This window comes from Topomyia yanbarensis, chromosome 1 (assembly GCF_030247195.1).
Source record: "Topomyia yanbarensis strain Yona2022 chromosome 1, ASM3024719v1, whole genome shotgun sequence".
Taxonomy (NCBI): Eukaryota; Metazoa; Arthropoda; class Insecta; order Diptera; family Culicidae; genus Topomyia; species Topomyia yanbarensis.
The window spans coordinates 127,519,408-127,538,869 of NC_080670.1; the positions used below are offsets into that span (position 1 = coordinate 127,519,408).

Consider the following 19,462-nt stretch of genomic DNA (forward strand, 5'->3'; position numbering starts at 1 on the left):
AATTTATAACCAAATATTTAGACCGGCAATGCTATATGCAGTGCCAATCTGGGCAAGTTGTGCTACTAGGAAGAAAACGCTTCAAAGGATTCAGAATAAAATTCTGAAAATGATTTTGAAGCGTCCTCCCCGGTTTAGCACAAATGAGTTGCACAGACTTGCAAACATAGAAACATTAGAAATTATGACGAACAGTATTATAAGCAACTTCGAATCGTTGCAATCTTCAATTGTAACGATTAGCTCTCTTTATAGTTTATAAGTTAGTTCATAAGATTTGTTTAGCTCCTTATTCAGAAGGCAAGTAGGTTTAAAACATCCTACTGAAAAAATACTTAACTGCGAAAGCATATTATAACTTAATAATAATTTACTGAATCATGTAAACAATAGGGATGAAAAGTCACCACTTGTGGCTGAACACCCAATATACTAAATTAGAAATGTAATGCAAACAAAACAATATAATCAAATAGCAAAAAAAAGATGCCTAAATACTTTGAAAAGTCGACAAGTTTTCGTTTATGAACTTATCAGGGGCGGCGAAACACTTTACGCCCGAGTGGGTAGAAAGCATACGGTGAGGGGTCTATTGGTAAGGATTGTTTCCCTTTTCGCAATGCACACGCTTACATTACATTCACATTAAATCACGTTCGTTTATGCAAATAGAATTGTGGTACATCGATGTTTTCAAATGTGTGTAGTGCGAGATACATGCGTTGCGCATCTAAATTTTTTGGAATGTTTCAAAATTTTGAGTGGGTAATTACCCACTCGGTTATTTTCGAGTGGGTAGTACTACCCATACTACCCACGCTTTCTGCCGGCCCTGGAACTTATTAGTAGATTAATAAGAATTGTTTCAGACAATGAATTAATCAACACAAAAATTATCGGGAAATTAGATCAGTTTGATACACGGAACGAAATAAATGAAGAGGTTGAATGTTGTAGTTCTACTGAATAATACATAAATAAAGCTATTTTGGATTCATGGTGCTGCTTTGCTCATTTTGTTGCATAGAAATTTTAAAAATATCTTACCAACTTGCTCAGCAATTTTCTGAATAAAATACGATCGCGCGCCACCTTGCAAAATAATTTCAAGTCGCTTTCCTGTAGCTCACTAAACTCCTTGGAGTTAGTGATACCGTGGTCCGTTACTATTATGCTGGCGTAATTATCGAGACCAGCCCGAAATAGTATCGATTCCAAATCCAGTTCTGGAACCTCTTGGTCCAGAAGCGGGTTGTATGATTTCTGTTCTTCTGTGATCTGAGCTGCCACTACCGGTAATACAGGTCCAATATTGGGGTTGGGAGTAATGTATTCAAGCTGCACGTCGGGTTCAATTTTCCTAGAAAAACATTTTTCAGGATCCTAACATAATTCACTAGCTTGCACTTGAATTGTTTCCGGGATCTGTATTGAGAGCCGGATAACGTACGTTCAAGCCGCAAAAATAGCACAAACCGAGGATAGTGTCTCCTCTTTACAAATATCGTCACAAATATAGCATCAAGTGCTAGTTCTCTTGTTTGAATTTCGCAAGTGCCAATTGAAAATGAGAAGAAAAGAAAACACTTACCAGCAGTAGAATAAATGGTCTGCGAACGAACCGAGCACTGTACAGTCAAAGAACCGATCACAAATAATGGTTTGAGACACGAAATCGGAGGAATTTTATCATCAAAATAAAAACTTTTCGAAAATTTATCACCGCTTCTCCGCTCGCAACTGATGCTTAACTTCTATGAACACGTTTTGACAGGTACGCGTAACGCAGGTAGCGCTCATGATCTGAGCTCATGGGAGCGGTTATTGTAGTTCATGGCATTAGTCATTTTACTCATGAAAACATGAATCATTCTCATGATTAGGGAAAATGATTTTTTTTTATTTTTCATGATTTTTTATTCATGAAAACGGACAAGGATTTGTTTCCGTGTACACACTAGCGCGATATATGTATTCACGAGCTTTAAAAAACCCAAATGTGAGCATTTTCAAAGGGAGGTCGATGAACATTAAAACAACAGCAAAGAATTATGGAAAATCCTAAAGAACTTAATTGAACTTAAATCTAGCTCATCGCAGCCCATAAGTTTTGACGAGGTAGTAGAGCAATCAGAACAAATAATACCTACCTGTAAAATTGAACAGTTATTTCGATACAGTTTGCAACAGATCAATCAAAGCGATTTTATTTTTCTGGCTTACTTGGTTTTGGGTGTTGTTTTTGTTTTGAATATATGTATGTAGCTATGATGAAGGCGGTGAAAGCATTATGATTAAAATCCTAAACTCCAATGATAATTGAATAGAATTTGACTAGAGATTCTCGTATGAATAAATGATACATTTCAATATTTGTAATAGGTAATCGATCTGTATTTAAACAATATATAATAATTTATGTTTCATATAATGATAGCGAGGACTTGGGAACTTTCTTATATAACTGTTATAAATTACTATCTATAAAAAGCCTGTTTTTTACAAAAAAATACTTTATCATTTTTCTTTACAAATTTACTGTTTGAAAGTTAATGTTTATTTGTATATTAATAAACACCTTAGGAGAACCTGGAAATAATCACAAAATAGCTTTTAGCGTTGTTAAACATATTTTTAAAGTCATCTAATCTCTTGAGAATTCTATTTATACACCAAATCTGTACTAGATAAGTACGTTTAGAACACGTTTTAAGTTTTATACAGATGTGCTCAAGTTTCTATTTTCTCGTAGGCTTTCATGAACTGTAGTATATGTTCCAGAGTTACGACAAGATCGCCATAAATAAATCCGTCCCTCAAATGTCGGCTAGTCTCATCATTGTAGTCATATTTTATATCTAATCTCTCATCTTCCTTTATTAGTTGTTGGACGAAATTATGATCTATTTTCAATACGCACTCGTATATTTCGCAAAGCACCTGTTTCAAGTTCTGTCGCACCTCCTCTCGAATGAGATTCAGCAATTCCAGGCGATCTCGTTCATATCGGATAACATATATCGGATCTTGCATGTCTTCCTTCATGCGCTCAATAGCTTTTGCAATACGTATGTACCTCCGAAACGATTCTTTCATCAGTTTAAAGAATGCCTGATGTACAGTCAACACATTTTTCATGGATAGTTCTTTCAGTATCTGATTGAACGAATCGTTGGAGAACTTTTTTGGAACACCAAGATCAGAATGCAGCCACTGAACATGAGTAATGCCGATGTTGTACCAATTGTTGAGAAAATCCTTTATCGTTGCACCAAATATGGTATGCGTCTGAAAGTAGAAAATTTTTTTTAATCCGTCTAACGCTATAATTGTAATTTTCATATTAATGCAAAATTATAACTCGCCATTTTAATTAAAAATGGCGAGCTGTAAATACAGTTACAGTTTCTTGCCATATTATTATAATTAAACTAAGAAATAGGGTTATCATTTTATGTTCACCGTTTTATTGTGTTATTTCTCAACAGAACCCCCATTTTCCTAATCATGGAAATAATGTTTGTAGTTTTTTGAAGATTCCAGAGGCGACGCGTGGTTCCATCGTCAACCAGTTCAATATACCACAAAGTCCTTCAAAATCGTTGATTTATCATCTAACGAATAAAGTGGCGTTTGGGGTGGGTCTGGTTTAGATGAAAATCATTGATTTTTCAAAAATGCATAAATTTAATGTATGCCATAAATTTAATGTATGTTTGACAAATTATTAAAAGTTCAGAAACAAAATTAGTCTAACAGATGCCATTGGTAAATAAATCTCATGAAAAAAAAAATTGGAGAAGTAACAAGTTCGTTCTTTGTCTTTGAGTGTCGATAAGTTTGACGTTGTGTTTTGCCTATTCTTCAATGATATAAACATCAGTCTCTACTCATCGCTCGATCGAGATAGAAGTGTTTTATTTTCGGTCCGTGCGAAAAAGTGCGATAAAGAACAGTATCCGCGTTCAAGGTTATCTTGCCATTCTCTACCTCTTCGAGGTATGGACTTTTATTATCTCTTGTGTTAACCGTTAGTCCGCATTGCTCAACCTTTTGTTCGCAAAGTGAGGATTGCACAATAACCAGCTATATAAGCTGGACTGGTGCGTCGTGGGAAACGAGTATACAGATAAGTAAAATCTACCTTTTTGATACATTTACGGTTTTTTCCCGTCTGCGCTGATCCCGTGCGTTGACGGTGTCGATGGCTCCCACCCCGGACGGCCAAATGGAGGTCGAATCGACTCTCAAGGCTCTCCCCCGCCCCAAACATTATGTGTATATTCCAGCTGTAAAAGTACAGTCTGAAGGCGTTGTCACCGATGAGAGTTTGACATGCGAGGATCTGCTGTAGTACGGGGTTGGCCGTTTTAGAGACCGCTTACTTCAGCCAGTGAATATACTTGAGTGAAAGCGTTTGCACTCAGCAGTAGTAGCGGGGGATGGTTCAAAAACGTACTCCCAACTCTTATCGCGTCCTCTTGCACAAGGTTCGTCTGCCTGTGCGTCTGTTTGTACTGCGGGTCATGAATTGCACAATGTGTAAACAATTGGGCCACACAGCCATCCATTGTAGCAATAAGGCCCGCTGTGGAAAATGCGGAGAGAATCATCTGGATGATTCGTGCAGTAAGAATGCTGAGAAGTGTCCTTACTGTGCAGAGAATCTACATGTCCCGCGTACAAACTATGCGGGGATAAACTAAAACGTTCCCTTGCGGGACGATCCGAACGTTCTTTCGCAGAAATGCTAAAGAAAACTACGCCACCCTCCTCAACAGGCATGGGAAAAATCATTTCACAAAACGATCAATTTGAAATCATCCACCAACATGCTCCTACTGTGAAACCCGATCTCGGCAACCCTAGTAGGCTACTTGTGTACAGTTACGCGTTCGTGCGAACGCGAGAAACAAAAAAACTGAAAAAGTGACAGCGCCCGGCAATGTTAGTGTTCACCCAATGATTCATTCTCCATCACATATATTGAATACTTTACGCTGACGTCACAAATGAACTGAGTGTTCATTTATGACAGTTCGCTTGTACTGTTTACATGGACTTAGAAAAATTCTTTACGATTTTCTACGAGCGAATCTAGTCGTCCACAAATTTTTCTAGGTCCATGTAAACAGTACAAGCGAACTGTCAAGAAAAGTGAGGTTAACTGTGCCAGTAAAGAACCTAATAGTGTTTTGAATGAAAGCAGAAAGGATCGCAAATGAATGCATTCTTTCATTCACAAAGAATTATTTCAAAACATTCACCGGATCGTTCTAATAAAAAAAATTGTCGTTCTTGTTTATAGACCTCTGAAATTTTCACTTGGTGATCTCTAATTGTCAAGTAAGTAGTTTGCAATGTGCTGGTAAAAAAAATCAATTTTTAGAATGAAACGACGCTGTACCCAGAAAAAGATCCTGTTACAAGTTATGCAGAAGGAGGACAGAAAATGAGAATTGCGAATATAAGCAGGCACCGCTAATGCTTGAAAATTTCAAAAGGAACGATTTTAAAATGCACTCTGCTGTCTACGCAGTAATGAATTTACCAACACCGCCAAACGAGAAAACCTAACCGCGGAGCCGCAACATGGATTGTTTGAAAAATACGAAATTGTTAACCATACAATTTTCATGCATGTCATGTACAAGCATGCATTTGCCCAGAAATAACTTCATAAATCGATTCCGTGCATATAACACTATCAATTTCAAGTAGATTATAGTGCAATATACTTCCCAAAATTTATTATAGTGTACATTTGCAGTTTAAAGTTGATCTAACCAAACTGAAGAATACAATCTCACATTCATTTGTGAACTAAAAGTTGATTCACTTGTGAATGTTTACAATTCTATCTTCCGATTCTATCCGCGAATAAAGAACCACAATCTTCTTCCTTCAATATAGTACGTATCATTCTTTTACCTGGCTCACTATTTAGGAAGTTCATCTCTACCTACGTTCAGTGTTCATTTGGAGAGTTTTAGTAGGATCGTGAATGAACGACTGGCTGCTGTCAAACCAATGAACGGATTCGTCAAGAATCATGCGAATGAATGATTATTCCCATCTCTGCTCCTCAACAAACATCTATGCTCACTTGCCTCCTAACGAGGGCGAGGCTGATGACCCACAAGAGGGAACACTACTAGGGCGCCTAGAAGTTATAGGAAGACGAGGAACATTTCCTTTCCTAAAGTTCCTTGTAAAGGCCAGAGGGTATCCCTTGACGGGGCTCCGAAAGTCACATCTATTGGAAGTGTTGCAACCAAACCGAAGCAAGTAGCTCCTGGTCTCGGAGGATTAAGCTCAGAGAAGGAGTTCCCAGCACTTCCAGGAACATCAAAAATCCCAAGTGTTCCTCTGTTTCAGTTCGAGAATAATCACAGCACTGGAATTATCAAACTCTCGGACATAGTGGACTGGATAATAAAAACTATCAGTATAACTGATCCTATTAAAAGTCTTATGTTAGCTTTTTTCCCTACAGTAAGAACATTTTTGAAGCAGTTGACTGTTAAATGGCCCCTCCTTTCAGCGATTGTATCCTTCGATGGCTAACTTATTTGATCACTGTTCTACAGTGGAATTGCAGAAGTATAATCCCGAAAATCGATTCCTTCAAAATTTTAATAAATAGTTTGAGTTGCAATGCATTTGAATTATGTGAAACTTGGTTAACTTTAGATATAGATCCCAACTTCCACGATTTTAATATCATTCGCCTGGATCGAGACACCCCCTATGGAGGAGTGCTTCGGGGATCAAAAAGTGCAATTCCTTCTACAGAATTAACCTCCCCTCGATAACAGGTATTGAAGTTGTCGCTTGTCAAGTAACAACAAAAGGCAAATATCTTTGCATAGCTTCCATATATATATCCCCCCAACACCGCGATTGGGCATCGCCGGCTACATGACATCATAGAATCCCTGCCTGCACCGCGACTAGTTTTAGGAGACTTTAACGCTCACGGTACGGAATGGGGTTGCCTTTATGATGATAACCGTTCCTCTTTAATTCACAATATTTGCGACAACTTCAATATGACAATTCTAAACACGGGTGAAATGACACGGATCCCTCCCCCACCAGCGCGCTCAAGTGCATTAGATTTATCCCTTTGCTCGACCTCACTACAGTTGGATTGCGCGTGGAAGGTAATCCCTGTCCCCATGGTAGCGACCATCTGCCGATCGTATCAGGTATCAGGTATCAGAATATATTGGCTCAAATGGCACGTTCCCCGTATGTAGTCGGGGATTTGTGCCTTTGTACATTGGAATCAATCAATATTTCGTATGACCTCACACAAAATATCGATTGGAAGAGCTATACGGCCGCGATATCCGACAACATCGAATCTACCCAAGAACTTCCTCCGGAGGAAGAGTACAGCTTTTTGGCTGGCTTGATTCTCGATAGTGCGAATCAAGCTCAGACTAAGCCAGTACCCGGCGCGAACATACAAAAACGTTCTCCCAATCCCTGGTGGGATAAAGAGTGCTCAGACGTGTACGCGGAGAAGGCCGCCGCGTTTAAGACCTTCCGGAACGACGGGTTACCCGCTAGTTTTCGACAGTACGCGACGTTAGACAAGCGAATGAAGAGTTTGATGAAAGCCAAGAAACAGTGTTATTGGCGCCGGTTCGTCGACGGATTAACGAGAGAAACATCGATGAGCACTCTTTGGGGAACAGCCTGACGTATGCGAAACCGAAACAGTACTAATGAGAGCGTGGAATATTCAAACCGTTGGATATTCGATTTCGCCAAGAACGTTTGTCCAGATTCCGCCCCGGCACAGAAGATCTACCGCGCGCGTCCCCTCACGATAACGCGAACGAAACACCTTTTGAAGTAGAATACTTCTAACGTTTCAATATAGGGGTCCCGTTTCAAAATTTTCTGCCAGAATTTTACCCGATTTTTTAAACGTGAATATCTGCCTTTGTACTGAATGAAAAAATAAGATTATTACGCTATCTGATTGGAAATATGTACAACAATTTTGTATCCAATTCGGTAGTATGTACAATTACTAAAAATAGCGGAAATAATGGAGTTTATGAAAGTAGTAATTATCTGATCCATGATTGGTTGGTACAATTCGCTCAAAAAGCAAGCGTTGCTGGGACTGCCTCTTTTTCATCGAAGGAAACTGCGATGCGTATAAAAAGAGAACACGAGAAAAATTCGTTAGTTTGTGTTCTGACGTTGTAAGCGTAGCAGCTGCTGCGTTTCATGCCAGCTCACACTTCGATGGTAGGTAATAGATACCATGACTGCCGCCAGGCGCTGATGATTCTAATAATGAAATGACGTGACAATTTTTGTATTTCAATATCACACTATTGAAAAATAAGCAAAAATGAACAGATCTCGAAAACGTGAAAACTCCCATACATCATTCAATCTATCGGCAGAGCCGTCCATAGAGAGCAGGTTAATGATTCAAACGAACACGAAAAGTTATAAATAAATGTGCCGCGTGCCTGTTTGAATCAGTTGTTGCTCTTTTGCCAGGCAAGTAACATCGTGACTATAGCGTCTCGTACGACAGATTTGAGCACCCAGCACACTACGCTTCTATGAATGACGTCATCATCGACTATTTAAAGAATATCATTCCTCGAGCGACTTCATTCTCCCGTCAAACGTCAGGTCATAAAGAACAGCAGTAGCAGTCATGCATGTTGACAATGCGCTGCGATGAGTGCTGCATTTGATCACTGCTACCGCTGGGGGTGAACCGATGTAAATAGCGCGCGGCTGGAAGAGTTGGCAAACCTCAGTTGAAGCTGGCTAATTGTTCCATTCTGCATGTTATTATTGTTAAATTAAAAGCCCTTGTAAGGGCTATAACAATAACAAACAATAAAGAACGAATTGGAATATTTCCAACCATTGACAGCGATAATCCAATTGCGCAGTTTATATTCGTTATTTGTTGCTTGCGCGTATATTGGCAATCTGAAATTTGCAACAATCTGTTATTTGTTTAAATTTATCCTTCCGAAACGATACAAAAATGTGCAGCTACTTAAAGTACATTTTCAGGTTGAAATTAGCGAAAACCTGTGATTTATTAAAAATAGTCTTTCGGAAACATAATCCAAAATTCTGCAATGTTTCAGAAAATTGGAGGATGTGGCAACACTGCCAGCTAGCGAAAGCCGTACCAAGAAGAATCCGCAAATATCTTTTCGTTATTCTGCATGAAGGCAGTCCTTCTCTCATCAGTGCGAAAGTGATAAAAGCCGATGTCACGTTTCAAGCTATCAGTGTTTCAAATTAGATGCTGAAGAGAAAGGTTGTTTCTTTTCATGTCGAAATATTTATCTGATGTAAGTAACGTGCGGCTGGAAGAGACGGCAAACCTTTTTTCCATTCTGGATGTTATTTTTGTTAAACCTAAAGCCCTTAGTTAGTTTAGTATTTTTCTTTCCATAGCACGCGTGTTTGTGTATCCCACAAATAGTCCTTTTAAGGATGCTACCAATGGTCCTTTTCAGGACCCCACATACAAAACAGTTAATTTGAATAATTCCTTTAAAATCGTTCTTTTTAGGACCCCAAATATAGAACATTTCAGAGTTAATGTTAATTAAACCACCGAATATATAAAGATACATATATTAAACTTTCTTCGTTTACGAATAATTTGATTTATGACCAGTTATTTTTCTATCGTGCTTGCAAACATTTGATTTGATAGCAGGTATTTAAAGATAGATGTAAGGTCTTGTTTGTGAGCATCATTAATTTATATTCCCATTTCTTGGATTTGAATAAAATTTTTTTAAAACTTGAATTTATCACACTATAGGTAATCGATTTTAATTTATAAAATTCAACAATTATCTCTAGTGAAGAATAGCATGCCTGTGTGTAGTTCTGAAACAGGGTTTTAATTTGGCCACGGATAATATTGCTTGCTCATAAAACTGGCTGCATTTTAATGTCATCGTGGTTGTGTCTTGTACACAACACTTTTTTTCAGTGCTGAATAAATGGATTGGCGATGGGGTGGTTTGATGCGAGAACCGCGCTCTCTTGTTCTTTAAATTATATGTGGCGTCAGTTGCTTGTACAGATAAATTCACCACGGCGCGCGTTCCAGTGTGCACCATGGTGAATTTATCTGTGTATTTGTTTCCTCCGGCAAGCCATAATGCGTACTGGTTTTTTCGTTGTGTAAAGGAGATGGTGTTGGCTTATTGGATACTGATAATATGATTTTCTGTTCATGATTTGATACGAGTTTATTTACGAGTTTATAGAGCATTTTTGCACTACCAGAGGAAATTTAAAATTCTTGGTCCTCGGAGCAAAGTGAGAAAAAGTTTTACGTATCATCATGTTATAAACTCAGTTAAATAACGGTCCATAAAACAAATTAATTGTATCCACATTAAGCCCGGCTTATTTTGTGTGCGGCTAAATGACGCAATGTGCTTTTTACTTATTTTGTTTTGCGAATATCGCGGCTACACACATGAAAAGCTCCATTATTGCGAAAACTCCACTCTAAGATACCTGCTTTGTTAAGGTTCGAGCATATTATTATTTATGAAAACATGGAGTAAAACGCGCCTCCTAAGGGAATATGATCATAGTTTAGCTATAGAACATTTTAAGTTGTTAATACGAATGCTGCAATTTTTACTAGTTTCTGACAGGTTTTATTAAAATAAGTTAAATCGGTATTTCTAATGGAAATAGCGAAATAACGGTACAAGTATATACGATTCTCTACTGTTGCCAAATGAATTGTTTCACTCTCATTAAATGCTATTTTCAGGGTTGCCATATGAGGATAAATATGTTGGAATATTTTAGGTTTCGATGTACGTGTACCGATATTTCGGTATTTCCATTAGAAATAACGAAATGGCTGGTTTCAATATAATCTTTCAGAGTATAGTCAAAATTGTAGCATTCGCATTAACAGCCTAAAGTGTATTCTACTTCACTCCGGTTATGTCTCTGACATTACTCACCCATCTTTTTCGATGGTGGAGTTCTCACTTGCTCTGTTGTCGTGTTACAACAAAGCTCCAAGGCCAGACAGAATTAAATTCAACTTGTTGAAGAATCTGCCAGACTCTGCCAAGAGACGCTTGTTGAACTTATTTAATAAGTTTCTTGAGGCTAACATGGTCCCACACGATTGGAGGCAAGTGAAGGTCATCGCCATCCAAAAACCAGGAAAACCAGCCTCCGACCACAATTCGTATCGACCGATCGCAATGCTATCCTGTATCTGGAAGTTGTTCGAGAAAATGATCCTATCCCGCCTCAACAATTGGGTCGAAGCAAATGGCTTTCTGTCAGATACACAATTTGGCTTTCGCAAAGGCAAAGGGACGAACGATTGTCTTGCGTTGCTCTCAACTGAAATTCAAATAGCCTATGCTAGTAAAGAGCAGATGGCATCAGTATTCCTAGATATAAAGGGGGCTTTTGATTCAGTTTCTATCAACATTCTTTCAGAGAAGCTGCACCAGCATGGTCTTTCAGCGACTTTAAACAATTTTTTACTAAACATGTTGTCGGAAAAGCATATGCATTTTTCGCATGGTGACTTATCAACATCACGATTTAGCTACATGGGTCTTCCCCAGGGCTCATGTCTAAGCCCCCTGTTATACAATTTCTATGTCAACGACATTGATGAATGTCTTGACAATTCCTGCAGGTTAAGGCCCCCGTCGGGCAATCCGCCAGTTTTTGCAATCATGTGTTTAAAATTTTGATTTTTCCAATACAACATAGCTAAACAATTTTTCTATGACGTGATTTTCTCCGATTTTCCATATTTTCCGCTTTTCATTGAAAAATTTCCATTTTACTAGAAGCAGTTTTTCCACCCGCACAGACACAACTAAAGTAAAATTTGTATGTAAAGGTGCGCAAAAGTGGAGCAATATTTTTAACCTGCTGTTTCTTCGATATTTCCTACAAAACTACCCAAGTGTTGCATATGTACGGATTCGTTAGAAACCAAGGAATCTGATGGTACAAAGAAAAAATCGTTTTGGAAAACTTCATAACAGCGTTTTTCAATTTTCCTCGCGATACGCAGTGTACCGTCGCACGCGAAACAGCGTGGAAAGATACGAAAAGAAAAACAAGTGTACTAAAAGTTATCCTTGGGTTTATGCAGATGGCGTGCTACGAAAGCTCGAAATATCGAAAGCTTTTAGCACAACTGTTTTTGAGTAATTCTGAATGTAGAAATAGTTGAAAATCTCTTAAAATACGTTTATTTAGGCCCAAATGCTGTAGCTTAACGAGGCCGATAATTCATTTTTTTTTATATTACATGTCACATGTTAGTGGGGGAAGGGAAAGCCGTATTTAGGGGCGGCTTGCTCCCCTCTTATGTAAGTAAAGGACAAAGGTAGGAAGTGGGATACATATTGTGTAATTGACATCGTCGTTTGCTGATTGATCATTGTGGCGGATATGCACACTTTGTTGTAGTGTTGTAGTTTCCAGCCTGTAATCGCAGGGGCGAGGGGAGGGTCGATATTTCGGATAATTATTGGCACTCTATATCATCTGCATGTGCGGTATGTCATGATGTTCTGGATAGACGGTTATCAAGAAGAGTGTGCACCGAAGACTCGTGAAGCAATGCCATATTGTAGATACAGGGATAGGTTGGTGAGATTCTACTGTGAATGAGAGAGGGTAAAATGTATTAAACTTGGACATCAATGGTTTTCAAAAAGATATAGATAAGAAAAATATAGGGGTGGTCACGGCTTGCCAGGACGTCCCGGACTGGCACATAGGGTGATCTACCTCGGGCCCGAAGGGAATCTATTAGTTGGGACCTGGCAACACAGTACTCTGCGCACAGCCAAACAACATGCTCGATGTCGTGATAGCCGTTCTCACAAACACAATGATTATTTTCAGCAAGCCCTATACGACGGAGATGCGCGTCAAACGAGTAATGGTTGGACATGATCCTTGACATCGTACGAATAAAGTCCCGGTTCACATCCAACCCCTTAAACCAAGCATTCGTTGATACCTTCGGGATAATGGAATGTAGCCACCGTCCCAGATGCCCATTGCTCCATGAGGTTTGCCAACTATCGAGCGTCCTCTGACGAGAGATACTGAAAAATTCGTTGAAGCAAATTGGTCTTTCGTAAGTGTCGCCTTCTAATGCGCCCACCTTGGCTAAAGAGTCCGCCTTCTCATTGCCCGCAATAGAACAATGTGACGGGACCCAAACCAAGGTAATCTGGTAAGATTTTTCAGATAAAGCACTCAGATATTCCCGTATTTTCCCCAGGAAATACGGTGAGTGCTTTCCAGGCTTCGCCGCACGGATGGCCTCAATGGAGCTGAGACTATCCGAAACGATGAAGTAATGGTCTGAGGGCAGGGTGTCAATGATCCCGAGAGTATACTGAATGGCAGCTAATTCTGCGACGTAAATTGAAGCAGGATCATTGAGTTTGAATGAGGCAGCAAGATTTTCGTTGAAGATACCGAAGCCTGTGGACCCGTCGAGAATTGATCCGTCAGTGTAGAACATTTTGGCGCAGTCGACTTGATGGTATTTGTTATAGAAAATATTTGGGACCACTTGTGGGCGAATATGATCCGGAATTCCACAAATCTCTTCCTTCATGGATGTATCGAAAAATACAGTTGGATCAGAAGTATCTAAGAGATGAGCACGGTTGACGTTATATGTAGATGAATTGATGTTCTGTGCCATGTAATCGAAGTACAAGGACATGAATCGGGTCTGAGAATTAAGCTCGACAAGCCTTTCGCAATTTGCAATCACCAATGGGTTCAGAATATCGCATCGAATGAGCAATCGATATGAGAGGTCCCAGAATCGATTTTTCAGCGGAAGAACGCCCGCCAGCACTTCGAGACTCATCGTATGGGTCGAGTGCATGCAACCCAAGGCAATACGCAAGCAACGATACTGGATTCGCTCCAGTTTGATGAAGTGTATGTTCGCAGCGGAGCGAAAGCAGAAACATCCGTACTCCAACACTGATAATATCGTTGTTTGGTACAACCTGATTAGGTCTCCTGGATGGGCACCCCACCATGTTCCAGTTATTGTACGGAAAAAGTTGATCCTTTGTTGGCACTTCTGTTTCAGATACCTAATGTGACATCCCCAGGTACCTTTAGAGTCGAACCATACCCCGAGATATTTGAATGTTGAAGCCTGAGCAATAGTTTGATCCATTAATTGAAGCTGTAGTTGCGCTGGTTCACGCTTTCTAGAAAATACGACTAGCTCAGTTTTCTCCGTGGAGAACTCGATACCCAGTTGGAGAGCCCATGCAGACAAATTGTCCAAGGTATCTTGCAGTGGTCCTTGCAAGTCGACGGCTTTAGGACCTGTAATAGAGACCACACCGTCATCTGCAAGCTGCCTTAGCGTGCAGGAATTGACAAGACATTCGTCAATGTCATTCACGTAAAAATTGTAGAGGAGAGGGCTTAGACATGAGCCCTGGGGAAGGCCCATGTAGCTAAATCGTGATGTCGATAAATCGCCATGCGAGAAATGCATTTGTTTTTCAGACAACAGGTTTAGCAAAAAGTTATTTAAAATTGGCGAAAGACCATGCTGGTGCAACTTCTCATAAAGAATGTTGATCGAAACTGAATCGAAAGCCCCCTTAATATCCAAGAATACTGATGCCATCTGCTCTTTGTTAGCATATGCCATTTGAATTTCTGTTGAGAGCAACGCAAGGCAATCGTTCGTCCCTTTGCCTTTGCGGAAGCCAAATTGTGTATCTGACAGTAAGCCATTTGTTTCGACCCAATTGTCGAGCCGAAACAGGATCATTTTCTCGAACAACTTCCGGATACAGGACAGCATTGCGATCGGACGATACGAATTGTGGTCGGAGGCTGGTTTTCCTGGTTTTTGGATGGCGATGACCCTCACCTGTCTCCAGTCATGTGGGACAATGTTACCCTCAAGAAACCTATTAAATAAATTCAACAAGCGTCTTTTGGCAGAGTCTGGCAGATTCTTCAATAAGTTGAATTTAATTCTATCTGGCCCCGGGGCTTTATTGTTACATGATAAGAGAGCAAGTGAGAACTCCACCATCGTAAACGGTGTTTCGTTCGCGGTATTGTAAGGCGACGCGGCGCGGTAGATTTTCTGTGCCGGGGCGGAATCCGGACAAACCTTCTTGGCGAAATCGAATATCCAACGGTTTGAATATTCCACGCTCTCGTTAGTACTGTTTCGGTTTCGCATACGTCGGGCCGTGCCCCAAAGAGTGCTCATCGATGTTTCTCTTGTTAACCCGTCGACAAACCGGCGCCAGTAACTGCGTTTCTTAGCTTTCATTAAATTTTTCATTCGCTTTTCTAATATCGCGTACACTCGATAACTAGCAACTAACCCGTCGTTCCGGAAAGTTTTATACGCGGCAGCTTTCTCCGCGTACACGTCTGAGCACTCTTTGTCCCACCACGGGTTGGGAGAACGTTTTTGGGTGTTCACGTCGGGTACTCGTTTCGTCTGAGTTTGAATCGCGCTATCGAGAATCGAGTTGGACAAAAACTTATATTCTTCCTCCGGGGGAAGTATCTGTGTTGAATCGATAGTTTTGGATATCTCAGCAGCGTAGCTCTTCCAATCAATGTTTCGTGTGAGGTCATAGGGAACATTGATTGGTGTCGATGGTCTTGAACCAGTGGTGATTGCAATTACAATTGGTAAGTGGTCACTACCGTGGGGATCAGATATTACCTTCCACTTGCAATCTAACCGTAGTGATGTCGAGCATAAAGATATGTCCAGTGCACTTGCTTGCGCAGGTGGTCTAGGAATTCGTGTCATTTCCCCTGTGTTCAGAATTGTCATATTGAAGTTGTCACAAAGGTCTTGAATTGTCGAAGATCGATTATCGTCGTATAGACAGCCCCACCCCGTACCGTGAGAGTTAAAGTCTCCAAGAAGCAGGCGGGGCGAGGGAAGGTGTTCAATCACGTTGGAGAATCTTCGATATCCCATCATGGCCCTAGGAGGAATGTAAATAGAAGCAATGCAAAGATCTTTGCCTTTGATTGTTGTTTGACAAGCGACAACTTCAATGCCTGGCGTCGAAGGGAGGTTGATTCGATTGAAGGAGTAGCACTTTTTGATCCCTAAAAGTACCCCCCCATATGAGTCTTCTCGATCCAAGCGGATAATGTTAAAATCGTGGAAGTTGAGGTTTATATTAGAAGTTAGCCATGTTTCACATAGGGAAAATGCATCACAATGATTGTAATTTAGCAAGTGTTTTAATGAATCAATTTTGGGGATAATACTTCTGCAGTTCCACTGTAAAACAGTGATCAGATCCCTGATTCCGTCTAATAAGTTAGCCATCGAAGGATACGATCGCTGTAAGGAGGGGCCATTGTTCAGTCAACTGTTTTAAAAATGTTCTTACTGTTGGTAGAATAGCAACCAGCAAGCTTTTCATAGGATCGGTAATGTTGAAAGCTGTGAATATCCAGTCCACAATGTCAGAAAATTTAAGGAATCCCGTTTTAGGTTGAGTTTCTGACTGTAAAATTGGAGCACTTGGGATTTTTGGTGCCCCGGGGAGTGCTGGGAACTCCTGGTTGTATCTCAATTTCCCAAAACCAGGAGGTATTATCTTCGGATTTGTACCAGCCCTTCCAGTTGATGAATTATTTTTATTTTGTACCCTTGTTTGGGACAACCTAGGACCCTTACGAGGAAGTTCAGGTGAGTTTTGATTAGGTCTTTTCCTAGAGTTTCCAAGCGGAGCCAAAGAATGCCCCTCGCAAGGGTCGTTAGAGGCGTTATCGTCAGTTGGCAAGAGAGCGAATGGGTTTTCGGAGATAAGTGGAACAGCTCTTTTAAGCATTTCTGCGTAAGAGCGTTTGGAGCGATCTTTGGCGGATCGCTTCAGTTTATCCGCGCGAAGTTTGTACGTTGGGCATGTCAAAAGTGCATGCGGATTCTCCCCACAGTAAACACACTTCTCAGCGGGGCTACTGCAAGTATCATCCGCATGGCGTTCCCCACATTTACCGCACCGTTGCTTGTTGCTACAGTAGGTGGCCGTGTGACCTAGCTGCTTGCAATTGGAACAATTCATGACCCGCGGTACAAACAGGCGTACAGGTAGACGAGCTCCTCCCACTTCAACGTAGCTCGGAAGTGCAGATCCGGCGAAGGTTACGCGAAACGAGTCTGATGGATAGTAATTACCATCTTCGATGGACTTTGAGTGCAATTGCTTGCACTCCAAAATCTTAACTGATTGAAGGTTAGGGTCCTTAAAGCGGCCAGCCCCATCATTCATCAGATCATCGACAGTTAGACCCGCATCACTTACCACACCGTCGATCTCCACATCACGAGAAGGGATGTAGACGCGATACTCCAGCGTAAAGAGGCTATTTCTAACGATATCATTGGCCTGTTTCAAGTCAGTAACGACTACGCGCAGTTTGTCTGACTGAACCTTTTTAATCTCGGTTACGGCCGAGTAACGTTTTGTCAGCTCCCGTGCAACAGTTATGCTGTTTAACGGTTTATTTTTGGGCCGAAAGTATACCACCCAAGGACCAGCGGATCCATCCTGGTAAACCTTGACTCGGGGGGGCTGTGAGACATTGGGGGAAAGTGGGGGAAGTGGATCGACCATAACATTATCTGTCTCAGTATCAGATATACGTTCTTCTTCTTCATAATATTCCTCTTCGGAGGGTGATCCTTCTGTTTGTTCCATTTTGTTGCGGGAGCAACACGCTCGACCGCACTGTTTAACTTAAATCAAAATAAAAAATCAAAAGCAATAAAAAGAAAAAAATCGATAAGAAAAGTAAAAAAACGAAACACTTCACCAGTTGGTTCCTGACGATCTGGTAGGTGAATTGATCCTTCGTTTGTTTTATCCGTCACCCGCGTGACCTTCACACATTAGAGCTGATATAGCTCGTCTAAACAAAGCCGTCTTTCAGGCAAGAAAAATGTTTAGTAACGCACTTCACTGCACTACTTTAACTGATATCGCAGGTAACAATTATCACTCGCGGGACTGTTTATTAGTAATGCTTTACTGCAGCCTCTGCCACAGCAAGCACCTTCGTACCACCGAAAAAACTAAACCACACCGGAGAGAACAAAAAGCACTTGTTTCCCGGTACAAAGTTGGGTTACGAATGGTAGTTGAAAATGATTTCAAATAAATTTCTTCATTGACACTTGATGATTTTCGATTCTCTTGGGAGATCTATGATATTTTATTATTTTACGAGACTGAAACAAACCGCGATGCTATTTTATCTTTATACGCCTAATAATGGAAAAACATTTTCAATTTTGAATTTGCATGTTGACATTTGATGATTTTGAAACCGATGATCGTTTGAAACCAACGGTTTTGTGTTCAATTGATAACACATATTTAAAAACATCTTTGGCTTTATTCCAAACAATAATGGAGGCTAGCCATATTGAAAATTATTTAGAAGTTCCATAAATTATCACATGTCACAATTTTTTGTAAGATTGGTTTTATTTCTCAGAAACCGATTTCTACACAGCATTCATGAAAACCTGATGAACTTTATAACAGTTGAAGCAAATATTTTCGACATTCCACAAATACCAACGAACGATTTTTTGGGATCCTTATAATTAATTTTTATACTGGATTTGACTGCTTTGAAACATTTTTGAACACAGATGTTGTTTCGTGTTTTCAGAAATGCAAGAAATCTTAGCAAAGTTTCTTCAGATTCTCATGGAATAATTATCATACTGATACTTGGATTTAAAAAAAATTAAATAACGCATTTTGCGAGATTGCAAACCAAAAAAATATATTTGTTTTGATAATATTTCTTTTTCTTTTGTTTTATTGAGATTCGAGAGTAGGTATCACGAAAATCACGCTGAAAGCCACAACTTTTTTTGTTTCCATAGCGTTATTACGCCATGAAAATTTGAGTTTTTCAGGAAGTATATTTTATAACGGCCGTATCGTATTTCATTTATGAATCAATCAATAGTCCCGACCAGGACGATTGAAAATGAATCACTTGATAATATTTTATCGCTTTATTGAATGTTAAAGTTCATTGAAATAAGGAAATAATAATTAGATCAATTTCATTTTTCCGTTGAATTTTTGAAAAACTCTTATTTGGCTCTCTCTAATCAATTTACTTACTACACTTCCATTGACTTACAACGATTTATAGAAAAGATACGATAAATCGTGTATTGTAAATGATATCCGTAGTTTGAACTACCATAAACCCATTCTCGCTGAATACGTCTAAAGGATTGACTGAATGGATTTGTTTGAATATTCCAACGTTGGAAAACACAAATCTGTCACGTAGTTTTAAAAATACCCACAATACCCAAATACCTCCCTGTAGATCACCTGACAAAGGATCTGAA

General features: G+C 39.9%; 1 protein-coding gene across 1 annotated transcript in view; it reads right to left on the reverse strand.

Annotated features, from left to right (window-relative positions):
• Positions 1–2,622: 2,622 nt before the first annotated feature.
• Positions 2,623–19,462, reverse strand: part of LOC131675910 (uncharacterized) — a 198,296-nt gene continuing 181,456 nt past the window's right edge. The window contains exon 3 of the mRNA XM_058955038.1: positions 2,623–3,288. Coding sequence (XP_058811021.1) covers positions 2,731–3,288 — 558 coding nt within the window. The 3' untranslated portion in view covers positions 2,623–2,730. The remainder of the gene's footprint in view (positions 3,289–19,462) is intronic.